The following is a 25,660-nucleotide window of genomic DNA, read 5'->3' on the forward strand; positions in this document are numbered from 1 at the left end:
TGCTACAAAGTCACCTTTGGGGGCAGAAATGTTTAATAATGTGGGCAGTGACACCTGGTGACAGAGAGCAAAGCCGAGGACAGCACAGGGGACGCACTTCCTGTTTGCGTCCTCTGTTCTGGGGATCCACGCCAAGGACGGGTGAAATTACGAAGCTGCGGTCTATGTTCTTCATTCATTCAAGCAAAGCCTGCAAACCCAAGGCACAGGAGAAAAAACCACTACGGTGACGTAGGCACACCAGGAAGCAAGCGAGCCTTCTGTTCAGATCCCACATACGTCCAATCGCATGCGCATGCACGCCCTCCAGGAACGAATTCCACACAGAGCCACTGACACACACAGACGCAAACCCACACACACCCACACACGCCCACCAGGAAGTCAGACCTACGCTCGCTCTGCTCCTCTCCCTCCTCTTGTCCTATGTGGTGCTTCATTCATTCATTTTTTTCCTCTCCTCTATCTCACTCTCTCTCTCCCGCTCTTACTCTCTTCCTGCGAACTGTGCCGGTTTCCAGGGACGAGTTGAAAAAGGAAGAACAACGGATGGTCTTTTACAACCGGGAACTGAACTACCCGGTGACTTTCCATTTAAATTTAAATGAGGCGCTGTCAGCTTTTGGGATTAATGTCAGAAATATATAAACGTATTTGTAAATGAGGGCCATAGATATATTTGAATCGACGAGTCCTGTACAGACATGTCACACACATGAGCATAACCCCTCCCTCCCATCTTGAATCCTAAATGTGACTGGTCACACCTTTTTACACGATAACAGGAGATTTATAGGATTTATTCCAGGCAGTTCTTAATATTTATCTCTGGGACATTTTCATATAAATTACAACATTATCCAAGCTCCCTGAATTCATGAAATTACAAAATACCTGTCCTGTCATTAAAGCATGTGTTTCAAATACGTGAAATACGAATCCATCCCTGTATCATTTTTACCATGGTTACTACAGCTGTTTATTCATTAACCCATTTATATGTGGGCTCACCAACCATAATCTTAAACCCTGGTTTTATGCACCACATTACTGGCCCAGTCCCTGGACATGAGTACTGGGAAGGGAATCAGACTTGATCTTACAGAGTTGATTAGTTATGTCTTGCCTTATATCCTCAAGGAAGTATTTCAAAACACCTGTCTCAGCACAATTCATGAGGCGGCCTGGAATGGGACTAGGGCAGCTTTGCTGGGTCATATTGATGGGTTTTAAGCAAAGGAATAGTCCTCAACAATTCCTCGACACATTGCTTCTTCTGTCAGTGCATAGCAACCCCCTAATGTTACTGAGGCATTGTGGAAGAGCTGCAACGTTTCACATGTCCTCACAGCAGATCAGTGCAGGTCACAGCATCTCCGACCGCTTCACCCAAGACAGGGACGCAAATATGAAGGAGGCACCGATTACACGCCTTCCAGTGGGACATATTTACTCAAAAGGAAGAGGGAGGAAGACTGGCTCGCTGCAGGGGGACAGCCCCATTTGTCCGTGACTGCAAATCCTTATGTAAAAACAGAATAACAAGGCGTGGCTAAGTGAAGATGATTTGGGAGGCGGGGCCTGGAGCAGCCAATCAAACAGTCAGAGAATGCTGCGCTGACTGGTTTCCTTGGCAACAGCTGGGACGTGTGCCAGCATCTGACTGACAGGAGAGACCGAGAGCCCAGCAAGAGAAAGGAAGAGGGAAAAAATTGAATAAATCGGCAGTCTCCTGACAATAAATATTTAACTGAATCTATCCTAGAATGTGCAAACGTTACAGTGTGTTAGTTGCCCCCTTTGTTGTCAGTTGGTTTGTTGGGCTTACTCTAGTCAGACCTGCTTTCAGTTAGTAGAGTTTCCACACATCAGCCTGTCAGACAAGATGTTGTAGCAATAAGCTGGCGAGCGTTTTGTTTATTTCAGTAAGGCAGTCATGGCAGAATGCAGTCTGACACAACTGTATTTACTCAGCATGTCAGATAGACAGGTGGGCTATCCCAATCAGATAGACAGGTGGGCTATCCCAATCAGAAAGACAGGTTAGCTAGTCCAGTAAGATAGACAGATGGGCTATCCCAATCAGATAGACAGGTGGGCTATCCCAATCAGAAAGACAGGTTAGCTAGTCCAGTAAGACAGATCAGATGGGCTATCCCAATCAGATAGACAGGTGGGCTATCCCAATCAGATAGACAGGTGGGCTATCCCAATCAGATAGACAGGTGGGCTGGCCCAGTCAGACAGACAGGGGGGAGTAGTCCAACCAAAGAGACACGTGTGACAGACAAGTAGGCTAGTCCATGCAGAAAGGTGAGCTAATCCAGCCAAGGAGAGAGATGGGCTAATTCAGTCAAGCACACTCAGACAGACAAGTCATCTAACCTGGTGAAACAGGTCACCAATTCAGATTGACGGGTTGACTAACCCGATCAATCAGGTAAGCCATTCAGAAAGACAGGTTGGTTAACTCGATCAAACGGGTAAGCCCTTTCAGAGAGACGGGCTGGCAAACCTGGTAAGACAGGTGAACCCATTTAGGTAGATGGGTTAGCTTATGTAATTTTTTTTGTTATCTACTAGCTCTTTAATTATACTGCAGCCCTCCAATCAAAGAGAGTTTGATGGCTTCCTGTTTCAGTGCCGCCCCCAGGGTCACGACAGACTTTGAGAGAATCGCTCTCAGATGCAGCACCTTGGTGACGGCAGCACCCTCGGTGGCTTCTCCAGCCACTCCGCACACGCTCAGTGGACACGCTGTTCCCATCTGTGCCCGCGAGCAGCAGTGTGGGCGGTTTATGAAAGAAACGAGGCAGAGTGAGAGTATAAGAGAGAGCGAGAGAGCGAGAGAGAGGAAGGGCAAATCAGTGTGGGAGTTTAAAAGGGTGAACAAAACCTACTGACACAGTTTCTTGCCTTGTGATGATGGTAGATACGTGGATAACAAGTTAGTTAAGGAGCAATGTGCTGCTCCTCCTCCTGACCCCCCCCTTTCACCACCGCTTTTCCCTGAAAACACCCCCCCCCCCCCCGACAGCCTTCCCATCCCCCACCTGTCGATTCCATCCATTTTTATTGTATCCCTCTCCTCTACTATGCATAATCGCGTATCCCCTCCTCTCCAGCTTCGTACTTAAATACCGCCATCTTTTCTCCTCTCCTTCTCTCTCTCTCTCTCTCTCTCTCTCTCTGTCTAGCCACGTCTCTTCTGCCCCCCTTTTGTGTCCCCCTTCTTGTTCAGTGCTGAGTTTTCAGGACTCTCTCCTTCCAGTCCCTTCTCTCCCATTGGGAGGACATGTTCTCTATCTCGTCCCCCACCCCGCATGCCTCTGCGTCCCTCTCTGTCCTTCTTTGTCTTGCTCATACCTCACCCAGTTCCTCTTTTGAGCCTAGCCGTCATCTCTCTGTTCCTTCCTACCTGGGTGAGCAGCTAAAATCAGGCTTGGTAGTTTGAACTAATCGCCCACTGAAAAGAAAGTCAAATCCAGACTTGGAATTCACATTCGTATTGAAGCTCCTAGCAGATCCTGTGAACTCCTCCGATATCCTCGTAATACAGAGAGCCTGGCAGCTTGACCCGGTCAAAATGATATAATATAATCGTTGTGATACCATGCAGTGACAGACATTAAAACTTCGGGAAGGATGTGATAATTGTTTACCTTGTCAGTACGTCTCAAATGCACACGTGCACACATGCACAGGTTTGTAATTATATTCTTTGTGGGGACTCTCCATTCATTTCTACCCCAACACGACAACCTTAACCCCTACGCAGCCCTAACCTTAATCATACTTAACCAAACTAAATACAAGATTTTTCTCATTTGTACTTTTTTAATTGCAGTCACACATCTTTGTGGGAACATGAAAAATGGTCCCCACAACTTCAAAATAACAGATTTTTATTACATTATATGGGGATTTAGTCCCCACAATGTAATATAAAAATAATACACACACACCTTGAGCTTTACAGCGTCTGACTGCTCTGCTCAGCCATGCCCCTGTTCCTCAACCCCCCCCCCCCCCCCCATGTCCTCATGTGGCAAAAAAGAGGGGGAAGCGGAAACAATTCATCCAAAATGCAGCAGAGCACATCATCCGTGCGCGGAGGGAGATGTGGGCGCGGAGATCACACCCCGCCTCCGCCTACGAGTGCTGACAGTGGAAGAGGGATACAAATAAAGAAACAAGCATTCACTGCGAGGGACTGGTGTTTAAATAAAAGCCTGTATGGAATTCAGGCTAAAAAAAAGTCACGTAAAATCATTTATAGACAGGCAGATTCTCATTCTACAGCTCTTTATTCTTTTCTTATTGAAATGGACTTTATTGACGTCACAGATGTGCTTCAGAAACACTTTTCTTCTCCATCGCTGTCTGTGTCCCTCCCTACCTTTTCTGTTATCTGTACTCTTAGATTATCCAGTCCTTTTCATTCCATGTCCATTTTTTTGAGTTCTTTTTTTGAGTTTCCATTTTCCCTCACCCTTTCCCAAGTCTGTCAATCATCCTCATGTCCTCCATTTCTCCTAATTTCTTCTTCTTTTCTATCTCTTGTAGTTTGGCTTCACCTATCCCTCCTCCTCGTTCATCATCACCTCCCTCTGCCTCCTCTCTCCTGTTTCACCTCCTCATTCATCATCACCTCCCTTCAGCTTCCTCTTTCTTGTTCCTCCTCACTCATCACCTCGCTTCAGCTTCACATCTTGCCTCCTCATTCATCATCACCTCCTTTCAGCTCCCTGTCACATGCCCTTATTCATCATCACCTCCCTTCAGCTTCCTCTCTCCAGTTCCTCCTCACTCATCATCACCTCCCTTCAGCTTCACGTCTTGCCTCCTCCTCATCATCCCTCTTTATTCATCACCTCCCTTCAACTTCCTCTCTCTTGTCCCTTCTCCTCATTCATCACCTCCTCTTAGGCTCCTCTTTTCTGCTCCTCTTCCTCTTCCTTTAGCTTCCTCTCTCGCCTCCTCCTGTCTCAGCTTTCTCCTTGCTGTCTCTCCATGTCCTTCACTTCTGCTCAGCTTGTCCTCTTCCTTCCTGTGTGACTGCGCATTCCTCTGGCCCTTCTACCCTGTGCTCTTGGAACAGATAAATATGGCACCCAAAGGAAGGCCTTGAGTGTGGCAGAGTGAGAAGCTTGTCAGGCACAGCGTGAGTTCTGTTCATTCTACATATTGTCCACTCCCAAATCTTCATGCTTGCTTCAGCAATTTGATGCAAGTCTATTTCTTAAAGAGACAGTAGCACCGTCTTAAGAGCACAATGTAATCCCCTACAGCCGAAAACCCCAAGCATCAAAGCTAGCTTCTAAACCATTAGTCCCGGGTTCCACTTTAAACAGCATTCAGAGTGGGTTTATGATTTCAGAATGAATGTTAGAGAGGCATGTGGAGTGAGCTATACAATAAAAAACAGGCAAAAACTAAGTAGCAAGTAGCCATTTTAGGGGGATTGGCAAAGCCAGCAGAACAGCTTGTAGCATCAGTGTTGTGGCATAGACACGACCTCCATATGACCAGGAGAAATGATGATCAGGTGGGAGACAGCCATCCTCCCATGATACCCCCCCAAAAAAACACACACCGACAGTGAAAGAGGCGTGCCATCCTTTAATGACGCACGGGAAGCCCTGGATGCAGAGGCGGAGTCACAAACCACAAGCCAAAGTGTACAAACACCCCATGTTTTGTTACAGGATGCTGGTTAACTGGCACCTCACCGCCCATTCGCTGCCCGGGACTCAGAGTCAGTGACAAATGAGCAATATGTCACAGCCAATCGTACGACATCGTTTTGACATTGGGGGAGACGTCGGCTGAAATGTGAAATAGGAATCATGTACACACCCAGCTGCAGTTATACCAAAGGATCTCAGAAATAGAAACGCTAAATGAGTAATACCTGTGGTAGAGAAGGTGCATACTGCTGATTTTTAAAATAAATTCTGCGCGTGGCGTGTGCACAGAAAACTCAGAATAACTCCCAAATTAAATGATAATCATTATCACACATAAATGTGTGGCAAGCCATGCGACAGCAGCACAGCTGCATGGCCACTGCACAGACGCCCGAATCACACCCAGACACACACGACCGCATGGGCGCTCTCAAAGTCTCTCTTTGTCTCCTCCTCTCTCTCTCTCTCTCTCTCTCTCCCTCTCTCTCTCTGTCACTCTTACATTATCCCAGGTCCCGGCCATCCTTATGAATTTTAATGGTGTTTCTCGCACACAGATGTCGTTAGCCGATCCCTATGCTTTTGAAATGATCTTTCACGTTCCCCCCCCCCCCCCCCCCCATTCCACTTGCTGAAAGAGGGGCTTTAATCTCCCCCTAACCCCACCCACCTGGCACACGGCTGGTAATCACACCGATGCTTTTGCTGCCGTATTTAGCATTAGTTTGCCACTGGGTCAGCTTGGGAACAGCACCCCCCCCGAGTGGATCGCTGAGGTCGCCCCGCATCGGCCGTGGGGGACAGAGCGGTGCGGCACGGAGCGTATTAATTTCGCAGTGTGCCGGTAATGTGGGCCAGCTGGGCCCGGTGTGCTGTTGACGTGGCCGGCACAGCGTGCCCCCCCCCGGCCCTGCCTACGACACCTTTCCTCCGTCTCCATCGCTGTGGCCCCTGACTCCCCGCAGACATCCATATGTGTGTTCACCTCTCCTTTGTGCTGCTTCCCACCCCTCCTCCTCCTCGCTTTCTCTCGGAGGTTCCTGCTCCATCTGTTTTGCTCCCGCTTTTCTGCAGCCTTGGGGGGGGGGGGGGGGGGCGTGCTTCTCCTTCTTCCTCGCTGCCCGCCTTGGCCCCCACCACCATCGCCATCCAAGAAACCGCCTCTATTTTAAAAGTTGAAAAGTAGCCTATCCCCTCTGTTTCATCCTCCACAGTTTAGTTCTATCCATTGTTTCCACTTTCTCCCAAATTTCACTAAAAGTTCATTACTCACAAGTGTCCACCAGGGGGCAGTCTGTGGCTTAGTGAGTTAGCAGTTTGTGCCTGTAATCAGAAGGTTGCTGGTTTCAAACCCAAGGGCCGGCACACTGATGCCACCACTGGGCCCTTGAATAAGGCCCCAAACATCACTCTCGCCTGTATGCGCGTGTGTGACTCAAAGGAGAGCATGATGGAATATAGAAAAAGAAGCATTCCTATGTACTTGTGCTCATGCTTGTACAAATGGCAAACAAATTATCATTTCAAAAACAATTAGAAAAAACAAGAATTTAAAAATAAACAGTGGTAATGTTACTGGTGTCCAGTCTAGGGTACCCCTGTGCTTGCTGGGATTGGCCACAGGCTCACTGTGATCCCACCCATATGTGTTTGTAAGACTGCTAGATGATTGGGTGTAGTGTGATTCTCTCCAAAATGACTGGTTGTAGCGTGACTCCCTATGCTGAAATGTAGACTCACTCTATGCCTTGTGAGAATCTGGGGTTTCTGAGGGATCTCCTGATGGGCCCTCAGGCCTTCTCATCTGTTGTTTAATTAGATTTCTTCTTGTTTTAGTTCTTCTTGCCACTTTTTAATTATGTGGGTGTGATATGGTTTGTGCCAGCAGATCTCTGCTCTAAAGCCACCTGCTTGGCGTTGGAGTGACTGAGCTTCATCTTGGTTTAGGGGGACTGTATTGTTCGGACTTCCTCCAAGTTCAGAAGCAAGACGGTGAAACCGTTAAATTTAGCCGATGTCGATCTCCCAGGATTAACACTGAGGGACCTGCAGCCCAAGATCAGCAGCCAGGGATTTTCTGTGTAATCATACAACATCCTCCTCAAGATGTTTGGTTCCAAAGTGGGAAGAACATGAATCATTTTGGATTTTTTAACCTTGAAGCTTTGCTCCTCTCTCAGTGTTAATGCAGATTTTGTACAATATTTTTTTCTCTTTTAATCTGCGATTAAGGATCTTGAATAAAATGCCGCTGTTGCTGCAAGCTCAGCTTAATGAGTGTTTAATTGAATCTCCTTATTTCACGGCTGCTCGTTTCAGGTTTGTTAGATCTGGTGCGAAAAATGTCTGATTCTGCCTTGTTTCTCCAGCACACAGGTAAAGCCAGAGACTGGATCCACGCTTAAATATTCTTCTAAATACATGCTATGTGGCTTTTCACTAATAATAAATAAATATGGCCCATTTGATCAAACCGCTTTCTGGAATATAAGTCTTTAGAGAGGGCATTACATTTTTTAAAGTAATTAACTGAGGGTGGCACATTTCATTCTCATCAGAAAGAATGACTTTAGCTTGAATCCGACATGTTTTCTGTGTGTTTCATGAGACACCTACCGTCTCTCACCCGCCTTACAGCTGTGCTGAGGCTCAGAGTCACCAAATCCAGGCAGGTACGCTTGATGGCTGCTCTAAAGTGGTGTGGTGCCGGTATCTCTGACAGTCAGCGAGCCACTGCCCACATCTGACTGGCTTTCAAAAGAATCAATAGGTGTGTAACAGGCCTCGATGTGTTACTGACAAACCCAAGTGATCTCTGTCCCTTCCCCCCCCCCTCTCTCTCTTCTTTTTCTCTTTTTGTATTCTACACCTCCTCTCTTTCCCATCCCTGTTTAACTCCTTTTCTCTCCTTTTGCTTTTTCATCCTTTCCCTCTCATCTCCCCACTCTGTTTCCTCCTTCTCTCCCTTTCTCCTCTTTTTCCTCTCTTTGTCTCATCTCCCTCTCTCCTCTTCCTCCTTTTCCCCCCACCTTCTCCATCTTCCCTCTCTTTTCTCTCCCTCTCTTCCTCCACCTCCTCTCTTTGTCCTATCTCCTCCTTCTCTCTCCCTCCCTTCCTCTGTCTTCCCACTCTCCCTCTTTGTCCCGCTTTCCCAGCTCAGGCAGTAAGGAGCCCCAGTGCACTGTGGGTAAAGTCCGTGACCTGGCCACCCTGCGACGTCACTTCCGGATGGGCTTCATGACCATGCCCGTCTCTCAGGACCTATCGCCATGCCCATCCGCCATGGCACCGCGCTCACAGTCCTGCCACTCCGTGGGCTCTGAGGGGGCAGGTCTGGAGAACGGAGAGCACCCCCCCACTCCTGCTGCACCTCCCACTGCTGGGCGCCGACCGCCAGCCAAGCCCAAGCGCCACCCCAATACCCGGCTCAGCTCCGCAGCTGACCCCCGCGGGATCCCTCCAGATACACCACCTCCTCTACCCCCCAGCAAGCCTCCAGCCAAGCATTCCCACCTCAACAGGAAGAATGGTGAGGGGGTGGGCGGGGTCTGTGAGGAGAAGCCTGATTGGTTAGGGTTGTGAATGACCTTCGCTTAAGGCAGGGGTGTATACAGTAGGGAAACTGGGGCAGTGGTTAAAGTTGAAAGCTGACTGGCCCTCCATAGTGCCCCTTCCCTGTCACTTACAAGTTTAAAGCATATCATCAGGAGATGAGTGTCCTGTGTTTGAGGAGATGAGTGTTCTGTGTTTGAGGAGATGAGTGCCCAGTGTTTGTGGAAATGGGTGCCCTGTGTTTGAGGAGATGGGTGCCCTGTGTTTGAGGAGATGAGTGCCCTGTGTTTGAGGAGATGGGTGCCCTGTGTTTGTGGAGATGGGTGCCCTGTGTTTGTGGAAATGGGTGCCCTGTGTTTGAGGAGATGAGTGTTCTGTGTTTGAGGAGATGAGTGCCCAGTGTTTGTGGAAATGGGTGCCCTGTGTTTGAGGAGATGGGTGCCCTGTGTTTGAGGAGATGAGTGCCCTGTGTTTGAGGAGATGGGTGCCCTGTGTTTGAGGAGATGGGTGCCCTGTGTTTGTGGAGATGGGTGCCCTGTGTTTGAGGAGATGGGTGCCCTGTGTTTGAGGAGATGGGTGCCCTGTGTTTGAGGAGATGGGTGCCCTGTGTTTGTGGAGATGGGTGCCCTGTGTTTGAGGAGATGGGTGCCCTGTGTTTGAGGAGATGGGTGCCCTGTGTTTGAGGAGATGGGTGCCCTGTGTTTGTGGAGATGGATGCCCAGTGTTTGAGGAGATGAGTGCCCTGTGTTTGAGGAGATGGGTGCCCTGTGTTTGTGGAGATGGGTGCCCTGTGTTTGAGGAGATGGGTGCCCTGTGTTTGTGGAAATGGGTGCCCTGTGTTTTAGGAGATGGGTGCCCTGTGTTTGTGGAGATGGGTGCCCTGTGTTTGAGGAGATGGGTGCCCTGTGTTTGAAGAGATGGGTGCCCTGTGTTTGAGGAGATGGGTGCCCTGTGTTTGAGGAGATGGGTGCCCTGTGTTTGAGGAGATGGGTGCCCTGTGTTTGTGGAGATGAGTACCCAGTGTTTGTGGAGATAAGGGCCCTGTGTTTCAGGAGATGGGTGCCCTGTGTTTGAGGAGATGGGTGCCCTGTGTTTGAAGAGATGGGTGCCCTGTGTTTGAGGAGATGGGTGCCCTGTGTTTGTGGAGATGGGTGCCCTGTGTTTGAGGAGATGGGTGCCCTGTGTTTGTGGAAATGGGTGCCCTGTGTTTTAGGAGATGGGTGCCCTGTGTTTGTGGAGATGGGTGCCCTGTGTTTGAGGAGATGGGTGCCCTGTGTTTGAAGAGATGGGTGCCCTGTGTTTGAGGAGATGGGTGCCCTGTGTTTGAGGAGATGGGTGCCCTGTGTTTGAGGAGATGGGTGCCCTGTGTTTGTGGAGATGAGTACCCAGTGTTTGTGGAGATAAGGGCCCTGTGTTTCAGGAGATGAATGCCTAAGTAAATGCTGCAATGTGAGGAAGATGGTGACTGACCTGTGTTTGAAAATGTGATTTTCCTTGAGAAATGAAGTCTCCATGGCAGAGTGCCGTTTGTCTCGTGTGGTGTGCCTGTGTGCCTGTGATCTCTGTGCCGTTTAGGCTGGAGGTGACCTTGCTAATATGGCAGTTTCGGCACATCAGCTCCTCATGGTCATTCTCTAGTAGCTGGAAGTGAATAAGTGTTGCCCCTCCTTCTGCAGAGCCACGGCCATTGCGTGCACAGAAATTCTATCACTTTCAATGACTCTTGAGCCCCCAAGTGTTTTCAAATGGATTGCTGTTATTGCATTGCATATTTTTGGCTCTTTAAATCTGATTTTTAACACACCATGTTGTGTATGTTGTATTAGTGTTTATGAAATGTGGATGTTCACTCTCAAGCACAAACAAGAGCTTCACACACACACAAACACAGGGTTGTAGGGACTTTCCATTCATTTCTATAGGGAAAATTCTAATCCCAACATGAAGACCATAACTCCTACCCAGCCCTATCCTTAACCATAACACTGCACACAAGAATAAGGTGAAGCAGGAGACACTGGCAACAACCACAAACCAGCCAGGTAGAGGGCAGAAGCGACTTTCTAATGCCAGAGATGACCATTAACTTATCTGACTGTTTCTCCTGAATCGTAGGATGACGTCAAGTGACCTTCAATAGGAATGGGAAACATTAAGCGCAGGTGTGAAGTGCAGTGCTATGACAGTTCATTTCAGGCTCTAGAAGCAGGACTGAAGTCCCATAAAGCAAGGAAGAAGCCCTTCATTAATAAGAAACAGAGAAGAACCAGGCTGCAGTTTGCTAAAAAACAATATTATTCACAGATGCACACCCATAAGTTGAGAAATGAGTGAAACAAAAAATTATGCTGTGGTCTCTTAATTATTTCCAGAGCTGTATATTGATGGTGGTGCAGGGATTTGTTTCCCCTGTGTGCCGAGTCAGTCCTCTGGGTCAGAGCCCCTCATATCCAGTCTGTAGCTCCAGCGTAACACTCAGAATGTTCTTTCCCTCCCTTTCTTCCTCCCTTGACAGTCATGAGGAAGTCAGAATCTGGGGACGTGTCCAACAGAAAGGTGCCTCCCGCCAAACCAAAACGCAGCCCCAACACCCAGCTCACCTTTGAGCCCCCGCCGGCCCGGGTGCCCCCCCCGGCCACCCCTCTGCCCCCCCCATCCCAGGAGACCCAGGTGCAGGAGATGGGCAGCGAAGAGCCAGTCTACATCGAAATGGTGGGCAATGCCCTCTCCCCCTGCACTGCCACCATTAGCTCCACGCCGGACTCGGACTCGGAGCAGAGCGAGGCTATCTATGAGGAGATGAAGTACCCCCTTCCCGAGGAGGCAGAGAGCCTTAGACAAGACGGCCCACCGCCTCCCAGATCTGAGAAACCCTGTCATGCATCATCTTCTCGCTCCTCTGCTTCTTCGCTGTCTCACCCTGCCTCTTCTTCCTCCTCATCCAAGCCCAAAACACCCATCTCCATCTCCCACTCCTCCCCCCTCCCTGCCTCTTCTCCCTCCACCCCCATCCCCCAAACCCAGAGGGCGCCAACCCCCTACCTCCTCCCAGGAAGCAAGCCCCAGGTGGAAACAAGCAACAAGATCCCCGCCCCATTTCCCAACCTGCTTCAGCATCGCCCGCCCCTGCTGGCGTTCCCCCAGCCTGCCGCTGCCTCTAGTGGCGTGGGCATCGCGGCCAAACTGGGCACAACCGGCACCCAGAGCTCTTCCAGTTTAGCTTCAACTGGAAGCACGTCCTCCTCCAAGCTCCCTGTCCTACAGACCACAGCCAAAGACACCCATCAGGACAAGCAGCAAGCCGAATCGACGGACTCCCGCCTGGGTCACTCATACTCTGGTCACTCCCACCCTGTTCCCGGCCTGAGGGCCCGGAGCCACTCCACTCCCTTGCCTCCATCCTCCCACTATGGATTCCACCAGCACCACCACTCCAACCATCACCCCTCACACTACCACCAGTACCGCAAGGCGGACCGCGAGCTAACCACATCCCATAGCATGAAGCTGAACTCAAAGACCCAAAGCACCAGCCACCTCCCCAAGTCAGAGAAAAGGGAAGCCACCCACCACAAAAGCACCCCCAATCCCACCCACGCCACCCCCTCTTCCCGCTCCCTCCTCTTTCGCTCCCACACCCCTCACAGTTTGCCTGCCTACACTCCCCCCCCATCTGACAGCCCTCTGCTGTGGACCTACCCCTCCACGGGCCTAAGGAGACCCCCAGCCTATGACAGCTTGCGTGGTGGCCAGCTGTCCTCTGACCCAGCCACTCCCCAGCAGGCCAAAACTGGGGGCGTGGCCAAGCAGTCAGATACGGGGAGTCTTTTACGTGATGGCAGCGTAGGCGGGACCACGGCAGACGAGGGCCCCTATTGGACGATGCAGAGGAAGATGTCCTTCACTCAAAGCAGCAGAGATGCAGAGAGTGAGTGATGAACTGAACGAACAGGATTCGATCCTCTGTTAAGCAAACCTCCCACCATGTTTGTAATGCCGTCCCGGTTTATTATCACGGCCCGGTCATTGTGGAGGACAGAAACAGCCCAGAGAAGATCTGTTACTTAATGGGTCGATGGAAATGGAGAAGGAGTGCGAATTATGGAGTGTAAAGTAATAATTTTACTCAGTCTGACAGAGAGGAATAAGGGAAAGAAATACAACCGTTTCAAGGCTTCCGTGGCCCCTCCACAGAAACGTTTCGGGGCTGTGCTGCCGATCTCCGCGACGACGCAGGCATGACAAATCGATGCAAGATGAAACCAGGGATTAGCCTTTAACTGGCTATGCATAACACATGCAAGACTATACATGTCCTTTCATGTGGATATAAGGGACATTTATGCGGGAGATTGAGCTTTTAATATGTAAATGGGGTATATGTGAAACAGCGTTCCCAAAGCAGGCATGCATGTAATAGACAGTTAGGATCTATGATAATGAATCCGCCCGTGAGATATTACAGCACTGTAATACCGCTAATCTCCATCACATGTAGCACATAAAAATAATGTCCAGGTTGGCTGGGCTGCTTATTTTACATATTTTACATTTCGATATTTATTTTCCACGTATCCTGCTACAGTATTTCTTTTGTGTTCATTTTCTATACATACTGTAATAGCTTGTATAAGACTGAGCCATCTTTGGTAGATTTTTTTTTCTGCGTGCTGCAAAATTATGCTTAATCTATTTATCCAATATTTGGTTCATGTTACACATGCGGTCCGTGCTCTGAACCTGAATCAGCAGGCTAAGCAGCGAGTGTAGCGCAAGGCTCAGCACTCGGTTCATTTCGGAATCACTCGTTTCTGGGTTTGAGGGGCTGGGTTTAATCTGTCGGCATTTTAATTCCGGGTTCTGGTCGGATTTACCAGCGTTTAGTTTCCAGTCACGGCTTCCGTTCAGCCACCGTATCGCCTCTGGTTTTCAGGCGGTCTGGTTCGCTGGCGTCCTGTTTCCGCAATAGCGGTGCTGCGCCGCGCAAGCCACATCTTCTTTCGGATCTGTTTTTGCACTTCAGCCCCATTTCCCAGTTGCTGTTCCCAGTGGCTGTTTGTCATACACATGGTCCTGGAGCAGCTCATCCAGACAGCAGCCCCAAATCTCTTTGATCACCGCCCTCCCACACTAAGATTTCCAGTGGTTTCCGGGACCAAGGGCGTAGTAGAGACTTTGATATTAGGGGGCATACAGTTTGATAATTTAAATTTAACGGTATATATTATTCTTGCGGGAATGGGAGACAAATTAAGCCAAATTAGATATTCATATTGGGAGGGGGGAGGGGGCCATCTGAGTCCTGGCCATGAGAATGTGTATACATATATATGTATATATAGCGTATGTTTAATACTCTGTACCTTTGGCACTCATGTATATAATATTGGCATAGTTTGTTTAATGTTCCCATTCTCTTCAGAGGATGAAGGTAGTCGCATTCGGAGCGATAACATGGATACGCTCCTGCGAGGAAACGAGGACGAGCAGACGCAGCCCACCTCCGGCGAGGGAGCACCGAGCTCCGGCCTCCGCGCTCCGAGTCGGACCGGGCTACCCCTGCCCTGTCAGACATTCCCGTCCTGCCACCGCAATGGAGGTAGAGTGCAGTTATCCTCTATTATAGCCGCGCCCCCAAACCAGTAGTGTTTATTAAAAGCCTCCATCAGTTTTTAAACAGGTATGAACATGTGTACATAGCACCTGTGCTGGTGTGCGCCTGTGTCACTACATCTCTGTGTGTCCCGTATGTTACAGAGCTGGGGCGACTGGGCCGTTCAGCCTCCACGTCAGGGGTAAGGCAGAGCAGTACCAACATGCAGAGGCAATTCAGCCTGCCCAGAGACACGCCCAAGGACACGCCCAGAGACACGCCCCGAGAGATGGTGAGTCTGATTGGCCGTCCATACTGTCCACCAGCCTGTATTCGTTGACATTGCGTCTCCTGTCCCTAGCCATGTGATCAGTCCTGATAAGAGACAGTGAAGACAACACTACTTTTATTTGAATTAAATAGCAATGCTAGGTTTTAGCACATTATTACTCGGAAAGTGGATCTGGGTTTTAAGTACTAGTCCATAGAATCTGTAAAAGTACGTCCCCATATAAGATTTCATTATATTTCCTTGGAGTCACAAAAACTATGTTAGGATGTTTTGGATTCTTCTAAAATATACTGGCAATCGTAATAAGTAATGAAATGAAGGAACCAGTATGCTGGTGTGTAAATGGTTTAAGGCAACAAACAGGTGCAGGATTTTCCCATAAGCCTTTGCCTCAAAGTGCTTCTCCTCATGGCCGAGGACAGATGTCTGGCCTCCTAAAATGAACCTTTTATTCTGATGGGTTGTGGATAGGGAAAAAATCCAGTACACAGACACTGTTTGGCTCGGAATAGACAAGGACTGATGGATGGATAAATGGATGGATTCACTGACTGCTGGGTGGAGAGAGGGAAGGACTACTAGAGTGATTCATTAGGGAACCACATGTCCAAATGTTACTAGCTGTCCCTGCCTATGTCTGAATGCTGATGCGGGGAATCTGCCCATGTGACCTTTGTGAAGGCTGCAGCCGGAGGAATGGAATCATGTTGCCACCTACTGGCTACTGCTGGTTACTGCAGGGAATCTCCTCCTGGTGGTCAATATGAAAACTCCCTCTCTACACTTTGCACCCTGTATTAAGAGTTGTTGCCTGTGGTGCCATTTTCCTAAATTTGCACTTAGTTTTATTGTTCTCTTGCTTCACCCTCAGAGTCACGCCCACTCTCCACCCACCCGCGCTCTGACCACAGCACACCAACAGCAGCAGCTGCAGCAGCAGGTTCATCTCCACCTGCAGTACCAGCACTTGGCCCAGCTTGCGCAGTGCCAGCCTCCTGCCAGCGGGGGCGCTACCTCTCAGGCCCAGAGCCAGAGAGACAGGAAGCTGCTTGAAGTGATAGAACGGAAGCGCTGCTTGTGTAAGGAGATCAAGGCCCATAGGCGTCCGGAGAGAAGCCTGTGCAAGCAGGACAGCATGCCCATTCTGCCCAGCTGGAGAAGGACCCCGGAGCCCAGCAAGACGGGCACCTCCTCATGCCAAAGGCAGCAGGCTGTGGTGTGGGACACTGCAATATAAAGGGCTTACGGGGAGTGGGTGGGAAGAACCACAGGAAGAGGTCGATGGTCACATGGTCTTACATGAGGCAGAGGTGTGGTCATTCTTAAGGTGTGGCTCTCCTTGGGGGTGTGGTTAACTACTGGGGGTGTGGCCATTCATTAGGGATGTGGATATCTGAGATGATCAGGGGTTGTAGGCTGGACACAGCATATACCTCCACACACAAATGTTCATACTGCCCATTAACTAACAGAGGTGCTGGAAGGCAAACATTGAGGAGAGGAGAGAGAGAAGGAAGAGGTGGTGTGCAGGACACGACTCGGATGGTGGGTGGAAGATGTAGAAGATACAGGCAGTCAGAGAAGGTACCAGGCAGCATCTGCTTGCGTTCTGCTCGATCTCCAGCGCAACTTTGTATGTTCCTATAACTTCTAAACTTTTTTCTTCTTTCTTGGAGATGATGTTCCTTGACATGGTGGGCCCTAAAACCCAAATAGATCCTTCAGAATATTCTGCAGGACAAACAGGGCCCCTTAAATTGCCCCCGGTGCCAAATATGGTCATACACTGGACAGGTGTTCCCCCACCCCCTTTCATAAACACCAGAGTTCCTATGTCAGTTTATTCAGATCCGATACGTGGCTGACAGCAGAAAATTACACCTTAGGTACCGACTGTGCTTTGCTTTATCCTGTGTTACTAAGTTTATTTCTATTCTCTGCACCCTCAGCTGATGACTATGGAGAGGACTATGGAGAGGATGGTGGTTTGTCATATAATAGAAGGGTGTATTTTGAGGAGCATGACAAGGTTAGGAGGGGGAGCTAAAAGGAGCATGACGGATGCCAAAGATACGGGGCACAGTGCACCTGTCGTGAAATATGGGAGTTTTCCAGCCTGCCGGCACAAGGGGAGCTTCCACCTACGGGGTCAAGCCACAGAGACAAAGGAAATGCACGAACAGTCCACCACTTAGCACGTAATCGCCGTTATCAGCAAGAGCGCATCCCCGCGTGGGTGTACAGATCCAAACGATACCGTCGTACGAAGCACAAAACGTGTGGCGCAGAGCTGCGAATGCGTCTCACGCCAAGAGACGTGCCTTAAGCGACAAAGACCCAGAACATACAACTTAAATGCAAGGAAGAATGAGAACGTCTCTACGATTCTATTGACCAAATGCCCTCGTCGAGAACATGGCGAAGGCTGCGGGCTAGTTCACTTTGAATCGAAGGAATGAGGTCTTCCAGGTGTTCCGTGACTGGGTTTCAGTTCAGATGTTTTTGTTTGAAAAACCGACTCTGTGGGATAAATGTCCCTGGATCAATCATTAGATGTAGGCTACTTAATTGTCGCATTCAGTTAGAGCAGAATTTTGTGAGAGAAAGGACTGTTGTGATAAAGGCACAGGAGAAGATCATTCTTAAATACAAGGAAAGGCCCCGAGGCACCATTTCCCAAAACGCATTACAATCACTGATACAGGTTTAGTATTACCCTGACTCACGCTAAATAACTGGCAGACCACTCCTATTTTCCCTGCATGCACACCACCTCTCTGTTTAAAATCTGTTGCTGCTGGCATTATTTTTTTTATTCGTTTGTTTTTTTATTTCTTTTTTATTTGCTGCTAAGGTTGAACTTATCCATTTGATCAAAAAACAATGCAGAGTGTGAAAACATTGTAAATATCGCTGTAACAACAGATATTTTCTTTTGTAAGGAGTTTGTACACACAGTAGATGGATGACTGTACGTTTTGGTACCGCTATTCCTTCATGATTATGAATAACTGCTTTCTTCACTTGTTTCCTTAAATGTCTCTGTTTTAGTTGTGCTTGTAATATATAATTTGTAAAATGTTTTTCAAACTGAAAATATTTTAAAACCATTTTTAAAAGAATAATTGAATGCATTAGTTAGCTAAACGGGCTTGTTTTCACAAGGAACTGACAGTTCGTTTTACTGAATTTTACGCGTTTGGCTATCTGGGTATCACGGTGCTTTTGAAGTCCTTCTGAAGCAGTTTGGAAATGAAGTTGACATTCACATTACTAAAAAAGAAGAAATTTGGACATTTTTTTTATAAAATACACATAAATAACATTTCTAAAGTGATGTCACCCACAAAAATATCACTCGCTTTTTAAAACAGATTATCCAATAGATTTTAGTTGTTTATTGTAGATTCACTTTCATTCCTGTCCTTTGACGTGACTATCTAAAGCAACTTACAAATTTACTAATTTGGCATATATTTCACAGAAGCAATTCAGATTATCTTGTGTTCTTCTGTGCACATATCTTTCTCTTTTTTGGGGGGGGGGGGGGGGGGGGGGGGAGTCCCAGTATCCAAGGACTTCAACAAGCTGAGCCCTTAACCATTACATCAGCGATTAATTAATTAAGAAACAGGAAAAGGGGTGGGCGCTGTATGGCAGACCTGTATAGTTTATATGGCGCACCCTGCTTTATGGCCTTTGTTAAAATTGCTGTAACTCCTGATGTGATGAGTGGTTAGCAAAATGTAATTTGATTGGTGTGGGGTTGCTGTACCGTATGATACGTGAGACTCCCGGAGGTCCAATGTCGCACTGAGGATGTCTAGTACAGTCCTCTCCTTAAAGATATCCAATTATTGCACAGGTTAGGAGCATTTACCTTATCAAACCCTAACTTAGCTGATTCTGCTGGGGCATCAAATGTGTGGAATGGCTGGGCAGTCCTCTAGAGAGGACATGCAGAGTTTACAGAAATGACCTGTAGTCATTACAGCCATTCAAAATACAGTCTATTTGGGCGGGAGTTAAACTCCTTTTAAAACGGCATGTTTAACCGCGGCTGTTTCCCTTTCGTGTGAATCAAACCGTGACAGCCGCCAGAAACGCGAGTCGTAGATAGACTCGCTTCCAGTTTCTATAGCGTACACCTGATGTTTTTGCTGTGCCATTATAACGCTGGACAGACTGGGGTGGGGGGGGTGGGGGGGCACAGTGCCACTTGGTCTGGGACGTTTTCCAAAGATTTTCCAAAGTTTTTTCCCCTCTTAATCTCAGCTGCAGTGGCTCTTTAAAAAGCGTTTAACGTGACAATCGAGGATTGCAAACCTTCCCATTTTTAATGTAGTGGGCTGTAGGCTACTATTTGGTACGTTTTAAATGTATCATTTCTGGTCAATTCATATACATTTACGCAAATATTCTGATTTATGGAATGATGTACAATTTTATATATTTTACGACGGTTCTGTAAATTTGCTGCCCTGATGACAGTGTTGTTCTGTACACACCTCCTCACCCCTAGACGTTTCTTACTCTCTCTCCTTAACAGCTCTGAAATATGCTTACTGTGCCACAGCCACGCCTTGCCATCGCTGAACTGTGTTTTTTTTTCCATTTATCACGATGTGCACAGTTTTCAGGACATCTGCGGACACTGACAATGATAGAGTGCTGGTCACTGAGGCAGAGTAAATACCATTCATGGCAAATGTCTAGGGGCACATTGCACTAATGCATTATTTGCCTGTATGCTGTTTTCTATAAAATGCTGAGTAATTGTCTTAAAAGTCTTGCTCCTTGACCCTGCTTTCCCACCGCAGTATTATTTTAGTATAGTTACTAGGCTGGCTGTTGAGGACATTTACTACTGCACCAGTTTAATGCGGCAATAGTTTTCATGAGGCAAAACTTTAAAAAAATACGTCCCGGAATATCTATGGAGACGAAAACGCCAATGAAACATCAGTTTGTTGCCGCCTACTTGTCTACTAAATCTCCCGTTATAAGTAATAACGTAATTTTATCAATAAGTGGCATGCGTGAGCCGTCAAAGCGTATAAGTTGTTGTTGTACTGTTTTTGCTTTTTCTGAAATAATAATAATTTCTCAAAGCTGCATTGCGGAGCCGCGCGCTCCCGCCCAATAAGCTGCTCGCTCTCAGTCTCAGTTTTTCACTTTGAATGTGGATCGTTTCTAAAGAAAAAAAATCCTGACTACAGTCATAATGATATATTTTGAATATATAATACTCAAAACCCCTTTACTGTATGTAATTATTTTCTAAATGGTTTAATGTGTCATACATGTTTATTCGCCGTTCCTGAGCTTGCAAAGGCAGCGTATCACTGAGGCGGGTCTAATTATGTAACTATTTTGAAAATTATTCTACCTGACTGTGACATGCATATTAATGTCTCTTTTCACATTTTCAGGTTCTGTTTACATTACGTTTGTGCATATCGCTGGTTGCGCAGTTAACACAATCCAACTTTGTATGACAAAAAAGGAAAACAGCCAGTAATGTGGAAGCACCTTTGGAATATTCTGGTGTGACGTAGACAGGGGCATAAGACCCCTAACAAAATGTCATCCTTAGGCCTCTTTTATGGGGCTGGCACTTTCAGTCTGATGAAATACGGGTCCCCCACAGTCGACCAATCGGGCAAGGTGTATCCGTGCTACTCTAACACCCCAAAATGGACAATACCATAGCAAATGTTACAGTGCCACAGTCGTCTGAATAATATGAAGCAATAGGTGTCATGTGTCCATCTTTGGGGCATTGAAATCGTTTGAGCTCATTGCAGGATTGTCAGATATATAAGTCACAGGTCATTCCGTGCTGCTATGGTCTTCATTGTCATTAAATCACTTCTGCATGTAACAAGTTGCAGAGTGGAGGTCGGTGTCGGTTAATGTCTACCACATTCAATCTTAAATTTTGGGCTATGAAAGCGATAAATATTTGCACAAGGCACCCCGCTTCACAAACACCTGCTATGGCACTGTGAACTGAAGAGTGGGTAGTGATTTAAGGGACAGTGAGGTTGGTTGTCACACGTTTTATTCGCGCCCTCGACAGCTTAAGCTCCATTTATTGTATAACAAACGACACTAATTGTTTCTCTATCTTTCGCTTTGTGGAATATCAGCCGAATGGAAGAGAGCTGGGTGTCGGTGTGTTTATTAGTGCCTGCAGACACTCCTGGCACCTAGAGGCACACTGGCACTGAACGCACCTGCCGCGCAGCCCCCCCGCCCCGGCTGTCTCACTCTCTGTCTGTCTTGCTAAACAAGTGCCTCTGCATGGAAAGCAGGTTGAATTGACGTCGTCGTGATGAGAGGGCAGGGGCACCGATGGCAGATTTTGGAGCCCTAAAAAGTTACCGTGCCCCCTGAATCTGCCAGGACGTCCACAGGGTTTGAACCCTGCCCTCTCCATGTGTCTCCGTCTTCCTCTGGGTTTCCTCTGGATGCCCTGATTTCCTCCAACCAAGATTTCCTGATGGCTGAATCGATGCCCATCTTATGCAAGAATGTGCACATATATGCCGTGTGATGTAGTGGCATCGCGTCAGTGCGTACCCCAATCTTACGGAGTAGCATCGCGTCCAGTGCGTACCCCAATCTTACAGAGTGGCATCGCGTCCAGTGCGTACCCCAATCTTACGGAGTGGCATCGCGTCAGTGCGTACCCCAATCTTACGGAGTGGCATCGCTTTCAGTGCGTACCCCAATCTTACGGAGTGGCATCGCTTCCAGTGCGTACCCCAATCTTACGGAGTGGCATCGCGTCAGTGCGTACCCCAATCTTACGGAGTGGCATCGCTTCCAGTGCGTACCCCAATCTTACGGAGTGGCATCGCGTCAGTGCGTACCCCAATCTTACGGAGTGGCATCGCTTCCAGTGCGTACCCCAATCTTAAGGAATGGCAACGCATCCAGTGGGTACCCCAATCTTATGGAGTGGCATCACGTCCAGGGCGTACCCCAGTCTTATGGAGTGGCATCGCGTCCAGAGCGTACCCCAATCTTATGGACTGGGATAGGTTCCAGTGACTCAAAAGTGGCAGAATTATGAAGAGGCCTAAGTTTATTGGTGGCCAGATTAATACTTTCAACATCTTCTTGGGGATATGGGACAGGGCCTTTTTTGGTGACAATCATTTTCAAGTTTTAATAACTATAAAATATCTTACATCCTGTTCTTTTTAAATGTGACAATCAAATCCTGTGACAACCAACCCCAATCTCCCATTCTCCACCCGCTTTTATTAGTGTATCTAATTTGACCTCTTTTTATGCCTGTTCTATTATTCATAATAATATTTCATGGCTTAGCGAATGCAATTTTTCAGTGCCATTCATAATTTTACCAGTTTTTACTACAACAATTGCGGCTTAGTATCTCGCTCAAAGGTCTAACAGCTGTGCCCCAGTGGGATGTCAGCTAACTTCCTTATTGCTTTACAAGGCTGTGGGAGCGCACCACTCCACATTCCTCTGTGTGTATTCGTTTGATGATTTAGAGTTAAGAATTAAAACAGGACAGATCCCAGTAGGATCCATCTGAGAGACAGAGAGAAGGCGCTCATCGGCTTACATGCATCATGGGTGGGGCATGTCCATACTATGGAGCGTTGAGACAGGGTAAGCTGATGTGACAGGGCAGAGTGATGAGTAAATCTCGTGTGTCTGTAAAGTCACTGCCCCTGTAACATGCAGATGTGTCACTGCAAGTGCTACGCATGCATTTCTGCTGATTCTTCATATGCACAATTTATCTGCATCTTCTCCCATTTTCTTTGAGATTGATGAGACTTATATGAATTGGGTTATCCTCCCCAAATCCATAGTTCTTTCTTTGACAGAGAGTAGATGCCTCGACGTTGCCCAGATCCGTTGCCATGGTAAGCGAAAACAAACCATGTCTATCAACTTATTTCTAGTATGCGTGGTCTACAGGATGCGTGGTCTGCAGGATGCATGGTCTACAAGATGCGTGGTCTACAGGGGCATGCGTGTTGCAGCTTCTTGGGTCTTTTTTTCTTTTCAAAGACGCGTATCGAGCTGTACAGGAGAACATTTCCTTTCCTTCCTTGAGCAGAGGCCTTAGATGTTCTCGTTCTGAGTCGCACGATGATTTTCTATTTTCTGGCTTTTTCAGCCTCATTGGAGTACCTGGTGAGTTTTCCTAATGATACCACAGTGTGACCTTGGAAAAATAACGGGAAAGGAACAGTGTTGGAAAATGTTTTGTTGTCCTGTCAATCGTTATGGTATTTGTGAGGCGTAGGGAAGAAACCACGACAAAGACATTGGCAATTTTTTAAATTATGACAATCTTACTAATAAATACTACTTAAATGCAAAGTCACTATGAATATTATCAAATGATGGCATTGTCAAAGGTAACAATAATAACGTGATAAATACTGACTAAAAATAATATCGAAGAAAATATTATGAAGCCAAAATGTCAATGAAAATCTGTAAAAAAGCTACTTTTTGTAAATTCTTCTGTGCACAGCCTATTAAAGATTGAGACTGTATCAGTTGTTCATCCTTCATATGGAGACCATTGTATGCAACTCATGTTTGTGACAACATGTAGTGCTAGATGTCAACATAATAATGGAACAGGAAAGCACTGTAGGCACCTAAACACACTTGAAGAACAGATTAAAGTTACCCCCACCCCAAATCATCTGTTCACTCAAAATGATTGGGGACATTTTCAAGTAGGCCTATGTTTCGATGAGACCTGCAGGAAGACGCAGTTGGACATCCAACCTGGCCTACCGTAAGTCACCTCACAAGCCTGTCACTCAAGCCGATCGTTCAGGAAGCGCTTTGCGGTACTTATTCTGCACATATCACAGTTACTCTCTGCTAACTGTTACTCTCTGGGTGCACATTCATTCTAACGACATCAGATGCCTGCAGAATAGACTTGCAGTTTGAATGATTATCAACTGTGATATAATAATATATGGACAGTACCAGAGTGCCGTTGCAAGCTGGGTAATAACTGGCCTCTTTGAAGTTGGAATCCCACATGAAGCATGCTGAACAGTCGTTTGAGCAAGCACAATATTATCTGAAGACCCGCAAAGTCTTTATGTTGTAGTTTGGTAGTTAATTGGGTAGACAGCTAATTCATAGCAACATATGACTAGCAGCAAAACAACCACATATAATTACATGTCCCACAGTAGAATGTTTGTGTATTTACTGAGAAGCATTAGTGTATTGGGCAGATATACTGACAACAAAATAATAAATAGCTCTGGAATTATACTGGGGTACAAACTAAAGATGTTTTACTTACCAACATAAGTGGGCAGCCTTGGATGTCCAACCCCGCCTTCCCGCAAGAGAGGTTTCTCAACATTTCCCCTCTTTGTGATGAGATCCACCCCTCAGATACACACATAGACACATATACAGGGCGCCAAAAACTATGACTGAGACTTACTATGTTGTTTGTCTAACGAAACCTCAATTTATTGATGGATGTGTATTAACTGTAATAACGAAGAAGCTAACATGTCATTCCTTATTTAACGCAACAGAGGGCGCTCTATATCAGGCTATCTTCAGTGCATAAAACCGTAAGGGGACCCAGTCTATGATCATCATTCATCTTTACAAATTGTCGTTTTTATTTTATTACAAATGCATAAGCAACGTAACCCTTGTTTTAAACGTTCATTACGAAATCATTGTCATATATTTAACGCCAACGATTTGCTTACCTTTTCTTGAAGTATTTCTTTAAGGTGCCCTTTTAGACGACATCCAAAGATCTGGTGCAGTATTTCTGTGTATGCTTTGGGTGAAACAGTGGATTGTTACGTTTCAGTCCTTCAGATAATATTTCACGTCTCAGCTGTTCCTATGCATTTGTGTGCATCCAGCGGTAACCTTTAAGAGTGAGTCATGCAGATGCAATTTTTCTTATTGGATTTCGGCTAAGTAACTAATATTCTGGTTGCAAGCATCTGCAGGTACATGAATAGTGGGGAGGAGGAGCACACTGCATCAGAACCCATCAAATTACATAATATGTAATAAAACGTTCAGATGTAGCCTTTCTCTGAGAATATAGGTAGTCTTTCCACACTGTATTGCAGTAACAATGAACGTAAATGATTTGTGCGCTCTAGAATTGGCCCCTATTCTGAGACATAGACTACCGGAAGCCCATCCATGCTGTAAACTTTTGTAGCACATTTGATGGTTTGGGGGGGGGGTCTGGAAATGGTTTAAGTTGCAGCATATAATGACTACCCGTCTACATTCGCTCCATATTCGCAGCAAGCTTACAGCCGCACCACATCGAGCGACCACCGTAATAAGCATATGCTGCCGCCGGCATCCCTGCGGCTTAGTAACCACTGGCCAGTTGTCCTGTCAATCATAATTTCAGGAGCCCAATGTGACCACACACAGAGCACGATGGGCGTTGCCGAGCTGTGAGTGGCACTGCCATTGGCTGAGGAGCGAAAAGCCGTCTGTGCATGGCGGTGT

At 47.2% G+C, this 25,660-nt stretch overlaps 1 protein-coding gene across 5 annotated transcripts in view; it reads left to right on the forward strand.

Moving 5' to 3' along the window:
- Positions 1 to 16,705, forward strand: part of LOC111835076 (neuronal tyrosine-phosphorylated phosphoinositide-3-kinase adapter 1-like) — a 35,106-nt gene extending 18,401 nt beyond the window's left edge. For 3 of the 5 annotated variants that reach the window (XM_023795002.2, XM_023795003.2, XM_023795001.2), the window contains exons 3-7: positions 8,846 to 9,219; positions 11,758 to 13,170; positions 14,665 to 14,841; positions 15,000 to 15,127; positions 15,999 to 16,705. In XM_023795002.2, the coding sequence (XP_023650770.2) occupies positions 8,846 to 9,219; positions 11,758 to 13,170; positions 14,665 to 14,841; positions 15,000 to 15,127; positions 15,999 to 16,364 (2,458 nt within the window). In that variant the 3' untranslated portion in view covers positions 16,365 to 16,705. Of the gene's footprint in view, positions 1 to 8,327; positions 8,461 to 8,845; positions 9,220 to 11,757; positions 13,171 to 14,664; positions 14,842 to 14,999; positions 15,128 to 15,998 lie in introns of all 5 variants that reach the window. The other 2 variants (XM_023795004.2, XM_023795005.2) reach the window with 2 other exon arrangements.
- The last annotated feature ends 8,955 nt before the right edge of the window (positions 16,706 to 25,660 follow it).

Source organism: Paramormyrops kingsleyae, chromosome 10 (genome assembly GCF_048594095.1).
Source record: "Paramormyrops kingsleyae isolate MSU_618 chromosome 10, PKINGS_0.4, whole genome shotgun sequence".
Classification (NCBI taxonomy): Eukaryota; Metazoa; Chordata; class Actinopteri; order Osteoglossiformes; family Mormyridae; genus Paramormyrops; species Paramormyrops kingsleyae.